General features: G+C 48.6%; 1 protein-coding gene across 1 annotated transcript in view; it reads right to left on the reverse strand.

Annotated features, from left to right (window-relative positions):
• Positions 1 to 9,653, reverse strand: part of NEGR1 (neuronal growth regulator 1) — a gene marked incomplete at its 5' end in the record, with an annotated part of 100,712 nt that overhangs the window by 16,250 nt on the left and 74,809 nt on the right. The window contains one exon of the mRNA XM_008630623.2: positions 7,730 to 7,771. Within this exon, the coding sequence (XP_008628845.1) occupies positions 7,730 to 7,771 (42 nt within the window). The remainder of the gene's footprint in view (positions 1 to 7,729; positions 7,772 to 9,653) is intronic.

Below are 9,653 nucleotides of genomic sequence, written 5' to 3' on the forward strand. Positions count from 1 at the left end.
CTGCCACTCATCCACTGAGTTAATCTTCCGCTGCCTCATGCCAGCAGCTTTTTCTTATGGAAATATCTGACTCAGCAGCTGAAAATGGGAAAATATTTTGCACAACTTCCATCTTAATGAAAAGCGTCTTTAAAATTTTAATCAGATGGCTCCACACTGTTCTGTGGATTCAGAGGCTCAGTTAAAACCTGGACTTCCTGAAAATCCTGAACAGGAACAGGTGCCAGAGCACGAGACCAACTGAAGTGAATTGTGCTTGTTAACCCTGCTGGATCAATGGAGCAGCAAGTGGTAACCGGGCCTGAGCTCCTCATGTGTTTCCTTCCACCTGCACAGCGTGTCCTGAACAGCTGAGGTTTGAGTGGACGCTCTCTGCTCAGAGGTGCAAACCTCTGCTTCTGCCACCCCCCTCTGAAGCAGCTCCCTTCTCTCTGTTGATGCTCAGGTGCCCGTGCAGCCAGGCCCGGCGGGCAGCGATGGTCGGGCAGCAGCAGGACCCCGCGCAGTGCCCGAGTGTGGGACACCGAGTGTGGAACACCGAGTGTGGAACACTGAGTGTGGGACACTGAGTGTGGGACACCGAGTGTGGGACACCGAGTGTGAAACACCGAGTGTGGGACACCGAGTGTGGGACACTGAGTGTGGGACACTGAGTGTGAAACACCGAGTGTGGAACACCGAGTGTGGGACACTGAGTGTGGAACACCGAGTGCAGGGCTGGGCCGAGCTCTGCCTCAGCTCTCTGCACACCACCCCTGTTTGGTTCCTCACTCCCAGCTCCTCCAGCCACTGGCCTCAGTCTGCTCACACTCCAGACCTGTCTGAGTCTCCTCAGGGACTCCTGCACCGCCCTCGTTGGGGCGTTTGCGCCGTCACAAGCAGCTCCTGTTCCGACGGAGCTCTGTCTCAAACAGCTGCAGAGTCCTGCACAAACCCAGCTAAAACCAAGGCAGGGCTGCTCCAGAGAGCAATGACACCCAGTGACAAAGGAATATTTACTTAATTGTTCAGAGCTGCTGCTCAAACCTCTTACAACCCCGCTCTTGGAAGGACGCGGGCCTGGCTTGACCATCACGTTTTTACCCACAAATTTTGGTGCTGTTTTCTTTAACCCAGAGAGATTCCTGGAAAAACCGACATTCAGCCTTTCATGGGTTGCCTGGTGACATGTTAAGAGCTCATCTGGAAAGCTTAAAGAAGGACCAAAACCAGCTTGAAAATCACCTCAGTAGACTGGGCCTTGCACCTGTTTGTAGTGAGGGAAAGGAAAAGATGCAGCGATGCAGCTTTTAAACATCAGGTTCAGAGCACGGACATGGCTGATCCTGTGTCATCCTGGGATGTTGTTTTCCATCCCCGGCTGGAAATGTTGTTGGCAACTCCATCAAAATGTCCATGTTGCACAGATACTCTAAATGCAGCTGGCATGGAACTGAAATTTCCATTTGGTGCGAAATTCAGACGGGGAAAAGACAAAAAAAGAAGAAGTGTTGCCTGGAATGAGATGGGGAGCCTGGAAGGAAGCCAATATATTTTTTTCCACTCAAAACTCAACAGGCCTTTATTTGAATTTCTTTAAAACTGACATATTCATGGAGTTTTCAAACAGGCTTTTTCTGACAAGCCCCCTAATCCCCAAGCCTTCCCTCTATCAACAACCCAAGTTTGTCAGATCCTTCCCTGCCAGCTGTAGCTGTAGGTTTCTCCATATTCCACGCAGAGTTGGGCCCTCCCTGAAGTTATGGATACACAGCTCTATATACATTTTAAATCTCTGCACATGGCCACCCGTCTCATCGAGATGGATATATGCATATTTATTCCTGTACAATTCCTGTAGCCAGCCAGTTCTGGCTGATCAAACCTTCACTTAAAACATATCCTTCTGTGATAAATAAAAACACGGACTGCTCTCTTCCTGCTGGTGAATCACATTCTGGAGTCTCCTGCTTGTCTTCTCTCAGTCAGAGCTGGGACTTGTCTCAATCTCGTGGAAGGTGTAAATAGGTTGGATAAAGAACAAGGGAGCAGCTGGAGCTGGGCCAGGGCAGGCTCAGGCTGGAGATCAGGAAAGGTTCTTCCCCAGAGGGTGCTGGGCACTGCCCAGGCTCCCCAGGGAATGGGCACGGCCCCGAGGCTGCCAGAGCTCCAGGAGCGTTTGGACAGCGCTGCCAGGGATGCCCAGAGTAGGTGGGAGTGTTGAGGGGTCTGTGAAGGAACAGGAGCTGGAATGGATGATCCTGTGGGTCCCTTTCAACTCAAGATATTCCATGACTCTATGAATAGCTGTGTTTTAAACCCCTTTAACTGTGGGAAGTTCGAGCTGTACTGGGAAGATCCCTCCCCATGTTCCCAAGGTTTCCATGCTGGAGTTCCTACCCACAACACACTCACACCTGACAAATGCTGATCCCATCCACAAAAACCGAAAATTAATATGGATGCTGATAAACCCCCAGCACCAAGGACACTGATCCCTTGAGGCTGAGCACTTCCATCCAGGGTGAGCATCCCTCAGAGCTGGGAGGAACCTGGGGCTGCCCAGGGAGCCTGGGAGCCGTGGCTCATCCCGGAATAGGAAACGCGCGAGTGGGAGAAAGCAACAACAGGAGGTTGAGCGTCTCTGCACCTTCCACATCCTCCACCCTTCTCACAGCCTCCAGAAGCCATTTCACACCTGGCCCTGCTCTGCTTTCCTGGCAGCTCTCAGAAGCACTCCTTGGTTAAAATGTGAAATTCCAGCCAAGTGATCAATGTGTGATATTGTAAAGTATTCAGGATTCTCAGAGCAGCTTCTTCTCCTAAGTGGGCTTCTCATATTCGTGGGAAAACTTATTAATATTGAAATCCCCACTGACAGAAGGCTTGTAGGCAATACAGCATCAGGAAAAAAACATTCTTTTTATTTTACATGCCAGCTTAGAGAGTGGGAACCAATGGACTAAAAACGACCTAGTTCTAGTCCTATTTTTCAGCTGACAGAAAGCAGCTCTTTTGATATTAAATAATGCATCTCTTCAGCAAGCAGCGAATAATATGATTTAGTGTGTTCAAACATTCTGCTGGAATGATGATGCAGGCTCTGAACATGCTGAATGTCACTGAGCACACCCTGAGACACTCGTTCAGCTTAAACAGAAATGTTTACCTAATTCCACACATTCACTCGGAGGATGTGCCTTCACGGGATGATTTACAAACACAGAGTTCACCTGTTTGTAGCAGCAGGTGACTGCAGCACGGAAAGGCAGCTATTTCCCACGGGATATAATTCCCAGTGTTCCCGGGCTGGTGTCGCTCAGCCGCGGGTTCCCACAGAAACATGGAATTAACGGTGCAGGTGCACGGAGCTGGCTGAATACAGAAACCAGCTTCTCCTGGCACGGGGAGCCACGCTGGAATTTCACACCTGCCTGGGTTCTGAAATGCAGCAGCAATGCACACGATGTGCTCTGAACATAAAGCTTTCAGCCGACTAACAAGGAGGTTTAATATATTGGTATTTTCTCTTTAGAGATACTCGCCTGTTTGAGGCCAAACTACTCACAGCAAGGCTTGGTAACCCTCTATCTGTTTGATATCTGTTAGCTGGGGCTAAGAACCTCTGGTGATCTGGGACTGAGTGCTGGAGGGGGATTCACCATCAGCTGATGGAGATGGACACTCTGCCTTCCTTCCCAGGTGGGTTGTTTGGGAGGCACCAAAGTGGCCACCAAGCATTAAAAGCCCTTAGAACAAACACACATCTGCTCCTAACAGGATTTAGAAGTTAAATTTGCAATGATCCAGGGCCTGTTAACCCGAAATCTGGATCACCTTTTCATGCTCGTTTAGTGTTTTGGAAGGAATTCCACAGACAGGGAAAAGGAAGAACAGTGGGGTGTTGGCTGATGAAGCACAACTGGCTCTGTCTTTTGACCCAGGGCTCTTCCCTGCTCCAGAGTTTGCTGCGCCAATGTCTCCCTCTCACACGCAGAGCCCTCCAGCTGCAGGAACGTGGTGCTTTCCTCACGAACAGACAGAACTAATGGCCAGAAAGAGCACTGGAAATGCCGAATTCAGAGTCCAGCCCTGCAGATTCTCCTTACACAAATTCACTGATTGATTTAAATGGGATTTGCAACTGCATAAGAGGAGAAAAACTGGAGGGGTTGGCAGGTTTCCCATGAAACAAACAGAGCCTGCTTGAAATGAGGTATTATTTGGTATTGTGGCACATTAAATGTGTTAGATGTGCAGAAAGGCAGAGCAGGGAGAAGCAACTGAAGTTCAAGGAGTTGTCCAACCTGCCCAAGTGCTCATTTAAACATACGCTTTTGTTCCTGAGAAAATTAAATAACTTAAGGTCCTTCTCTCTCCAGCTCCAATTTTTATAAAAGTGTTTCATAAGATGTGAAATCATTAATTAAAGAAGATTCCTCAATTATTCTCTCTGACCTGTCACAGTTACTTGTTTAGTCAGCATTAAGAATTCAGCAACATCTTCAAAGGCTTTTCAAGACACCACCTGTGAACTAATTATGCTGAAGGAGGAAAGATTTGTAAGGAGCTCCGGCTCCTGGCGCTGGCTGACAAAACAGATACCAACGGTGGCCCCAATTTTGTAACTTTTGCAGCTAATTCCACATGCTTGAAGCACTGTCACTTCAAATGAGGAAAGTAAATCCCCAAATGTACCGAAAAGGGCTCCAGCAGAGAAATGCACAAATGTGTCACCAGGGCTCTCAAACACGGCGTTGCTTTGCACGCATTAAAAATGTCTGAAATGCTTTGTACCCTGTTGTTGGGAACTGGGGGGGGATCCTGAAAGTTCTCCAGGATTGCTACAGATTCCTCACTTTCTACAAAGAGCAACTTCTGAGTTTGATCTTTAAGGAGGGTCCTGGGAAACTCAAGCAGTAATGATGGAACATCAAACATCCCGTAGTCGTTTCCCATCCTTTCTGGGAGAGCCTTGGCCTCCAACTCTCCCTCACCCTCCTGCGGTCATGGACTGACTCGCTTTGGGGTGTTTTCACAACCTCTGGCTCAGTACTGAAACCCTACAAAGGCTCTGTGTCCTTCTCCAGGGAAAACATCCCCTGAAGCTGCACTGAAGTGGTAAAGGATGGTGGTAATTAGCTAATTAGCTGCAGAGCCTTGATTGAGCAGGAAGGAGGCTGATGCTCTGTCTTCTGGCTGATGTGAGACACGAGGATAAAATGAGTTCCTACAGATTATCCATGTTTTGTATTCCTGCATGAGGGAAGCGGGGCAGCCAGACAGACCCAAAGGACTCTGTGGCCAAAACCTCCTGGGAGGACCTTAAACAAAGCCAGAAATGTCCGTGCTCATGGCAGGGGGTGGAACAAGATGATTTTAAGGTGCCTTCCAGCCCAAACCGTTCTGTGATTTATGATAAATCTAATTTTCCTGTCACAAGCAGCTATGGACGAATAACCCAGGCTTTCTGCCACCACTTCCCACCCCAACCTGCTGCCTTCCCTGCTGATGCTGCAGCACATGAGGGACTCAGTTCCTGAAACTCTGGGAAGATTTTCATTGCCTCTGCAGCTGAATAACTTGGTAACAATAGCGCTGGCACTATCCAGCTATTTACCAGGCTAAAATTAGCCAAGTAGAGGGACTATCACAGTGTTATTTAATTATGGAAGGCAAACAGAACAGTTCAATGCAATGTCACTGCTGGTACCAGGGCTCATTTCCAGGAGAAAAGACTCAATACTAAATTTTCAACCATTTTGAGAACTGTCTTTAAACCCTCCTCCCCCTTTCTGTTGTCTTTCAGCAGAACAGATGTTGGTTTTCAACTGCAAACTGAGCTCAGAGTACTTTCCTTGGTAATTTAAAGCTGGATTTGCTCATGTAGTTTCATATCTACTGCAATTTTAATGATTCCCAAATTTTTCTTCTGTTGCGTTCAGAGGTTTTCATATTCTCAATTTCATGTTTGGAAAAAGCCCTCTCTATTTAGCACCGTGCTTTCAGAATTAAGAGAGGGATCATTATTAAAGGGCTCTATGCCTTTCCATTCCCCCATCTCCATCCTGCTCCCAAAAATACATGTAATTTTGCTCATTTGGTGCACATTTATGCAGACAAGAATTCAAACACATCTCAACGCTGTGCTACTTGAACAGCAGTTTTTGCAAGTGAGGAATGACTGTGCCTCTGTTGGAGCTCTCACTGATGGAGATTAAACCCAGAAATGTTACTGGAGTCCATTCCAACTGCAACCACCCAGCATTATCTCTCCTTCCCTGAACAGAGCTTGGAACAGCATCAGGCTGAGGGCACTTTTTCAGGAGTTACAAACCCCAGAGTTAAACAACACACAGAGTGAGGGTCTCCTATCACCACTTTGCACAACCGACACAGTGGTGACTCTTTCCTTCCTCTCAGCTTCTGTTAACTCGAAAAATAATTCCCCAGCTTATTTTCAACTCCTTGGTAGTCCAAGGCAACTGTGGAAAATCCCAAGGATAGGGACTTTCATTGCAAGCACTATCAGCTGTTTGCAGTCCAGCCCCCCCATGTGCAGGTTTGGATGGAGGCTGCTCCTGTAGACATCACTCAGAGGGTTTGCTGTGGCTCTGGCACAGCACAGTCTCTGCCCTAAGGAGATGGAGAGCTTTGGGAAGCTCCCTGGGGCCCGGGGAAGGCAGGGAGGCAGCACCTCCGCCCCTCGAGTGACACCGGAGCTTAGCCTCCCTAAGCTCTTTAATTAAAGCACTGAAGATTTAAACCTTGCTACTCCTGTAAGTCTGAGGGTGGTGGAACCACCTGTGCCTGGTTTTCCTTCTGCAACCCTTGGTTTAATCTGCACTTTTGTCTGCCTCACTTGGTTTAATCACCCCACTTTCTGTGGCTTTCTGGCACAGTCCTTCCAATCTTTTTATCTGAGTTAGGAAATAAAAGTACACATCTGGTGTAGGTTTTGCCAGAGAAAAACTCTGCTTGTTTTTGTCTCACAGGTGGGATATTGGGAAGGAATTGTTCCCTGGGAGGGTGGGCAGGCCCTGGCACAGGGTGCCCAGAGCAGCTGTGGCTGCCCCTGGATCCCTGGAAGTGTCCAAGCCCAGGTTGGAGCAGCCTGGGACAGTGGGAGGTGTCCCTGCCCTTGGCAGGGGTGGCACCGGATGAACTTTGAGGTCCCTCCTAATCCAAACCATTCCATGTTTCTATGACCAGCTCCACTGAGGGTGTCCTGCTGGGGAGAAGCAGCAGGAAATCCCCAAGAAAATGGGGATGTACCACAAACATTCAGGACCTGTTAACACCTGCCAGGCACAAGGAGAGGCGCTCAGCTCCCACAAACACCTCACAACAGCTCCTGGCTCCATCCCACAATCAGTCAGTGATGAGACAGCGAGAAATCTGTAAATCCTCAAACCAACATCCACATTTGCAACAACATCAGCAAAGACTCAAAGGGTGAGGTGATTCCAGAGCAGGGACTTGCCCACGCAGAGCAGTGCCCTGCGCACCCCCACCGGGACAGCCGAGAGAGACCCATGGCAGGGACAGGGATGTGGGAGAGGCTGCTCAAAACAGGGAGAAAGAGGACAAGACACAAAGCCTGGAGGGAAGACACACCAATGGAAGCACAAAGACGGAGGAGACAGTCCAGCACTACCACAACACAGCTGCCCGGGTCAGCCCCGGGCACCGATGGCAATGAGGCCCTGCAGGCACCGAGCCTCCTGCGGGGATGCGTGGGGATACTGACCTGGGCTTGAGACACGACTAGAGGTAGTAGGCTCAATAATTTCTACAAAAAGGGAAAAGGAAAAAAAAAAAGAGAACATTTGGGAGTTAATCACACATGGAAGACAAGTACAGAATGAGACAGCAAACAGTCATGCAAGAGACAGCACAGTTTTATCTCAGGTGGGGCCTCGGACAGAGCTGTGGGGCCCAGAGCTCTGTGCCTGGGGCTGCACCCCAGCCCTGCTCCTTCCCTACGTTTTGTGCACACCATCAGCACCGTCACACTCCCACTGGGCCAAGCTTTTTGGCCCTGGAGCTCTCGAGCATTTCTCCGGGGAGGCACTGAAACCTGGCTAAGAGAAGGGCTTTGTTCACTTCATTGAAGGCAATTTCCTCCCATGAATATCAGTCAAGGTAACAATTTTGAACAAAGAATGTTTTAAAGCAATAGTTTTGTGCTTCAGTGAACTTTTAAGAAGGCACATCTTTTTAATTATTGAAGTCTTTCCAGAAGAAAACATTTCTCAGAAACATCAAACCCATTTGGAAGTTGTTTACTTCCCCCAGGCAACCAATACAAACAGGCAAAGTTAAGAGAAGACACAGTTCTCCTGCATCCAGCCTAATGAAACAATCACCTGTGGCTTTTCATTATAATTTGACTTTAGAATTCATTATTCTGGGCCTTTTTATTAGCTTTGAATAGTGCTATGCAAAATGAAATACCAGTCCCAATTAATCTTGCACGGAAGCAAGCTCCCATCTCAATGCAGCAATTCAATACTCCTCATAAAAAAGGTTTAACAAAATTACCAAGCTCAAAAGATCATTGACCATATCTTGACTATAACAAGAAACTAATGAAAAAAAATGGGAGCAAGTTGACAAGCAGGATGTGCAGGGAATGGCTGAGCACACACCAGCTCCTGGCCAATTTTGAGGGGTTTTTTCCACCTACAACTGCTTTTCAGGTTAATACTGTGCAAACACGAGTCCAAGTGAAATAGCAGACAAGTATTTTCCCAAATAAAAAGTTATGAAGTTTCTTTACCCAACTGCTAAACTTCTGCTAATGCAGATGAATGTTTCCAGCCTTTAAACCAATTATTCAACGCCTTGACAAACACACCGTGGGTGCTGGTGAACCCAAACCACGTTTTTAAAGTAAAATGGAACTTGAGCTGTGTTACACTTTCAATTGACACTAAAATCCACGGAGTTGGTGACACCCTCAGCATAAAAGGGGTTTCAGGTACTGAGGTTTCCTACCCCTGTGCAGAAGCAGGAGCAGTGGGGAGTGCTGAGGCCAGGCAGGTCCATCCCAGCTGTCCCACATCACTTCCCACCACGGCAGCTGGCGCACTGGGAAGGGAGAGCTGGAGGTGAGGGTGCTCTCCATGCGGGAGCATCCCAGGGATGTGCGGCTGGCTCCAGTGAGGAAGAGGAAGGATGGGGAGGATCCTCTGCAGGCTCTGTACTGCAAAGGTCTCTGCTCAGCTGGCTGAGGCACAAACAAGGCTTTTTCCCAGAATATTTAACAGAGAGAAAGCAAAACGACCCAGAAATACAGAAATATGTGAGACACCAAACTGATTTCAGTGATGCCTAAGTTTTAATCAATTGTGGACTTTGTGACATTGGTGTGGGTTGGGAAAGGGGGAAAGAGCCACGATGATGCATTGGTGGGGTTTGGATGACTCTGCTGAAAACCCCAAATCTGCTTTCTCGGGGCAGGGGCACAGGGAGGGCCTGGCTGACACCTGGAGCCCTGCCGGGGTCGGGGCTGCTGCAGGGGACGTCGGGGATTGTCCCCAGCCAAGAGGAGCTGCTGGAGCTCCACACGAGGGAAAAGGGAAACTCACCACAGCAAATGCTCCCCCACCAAAATGTTCCCCTGGGAAAGGAGGGCGTGCTCCTGCACGGAGCAACCCTGGCTTCAGCAG

Source organism: Corvus brachyrhynchos, unplaced genomic scaffold (genome assembly GCF_000691975.1).
Source record: "Corvus brachyrhynchos isolate BGI_N302 unplaced genomic scaffold, ASM69197v1 scaffold720, whole genome shotgun sequence".
In the NCBI taxonomy this organism is placed as follows: domain Eukaryota; kingdom Metazoa; phylum Chordata; class Aves; order Passeriformes; family Corvidae; genus Corvus; species Corvus brachyrhynchos.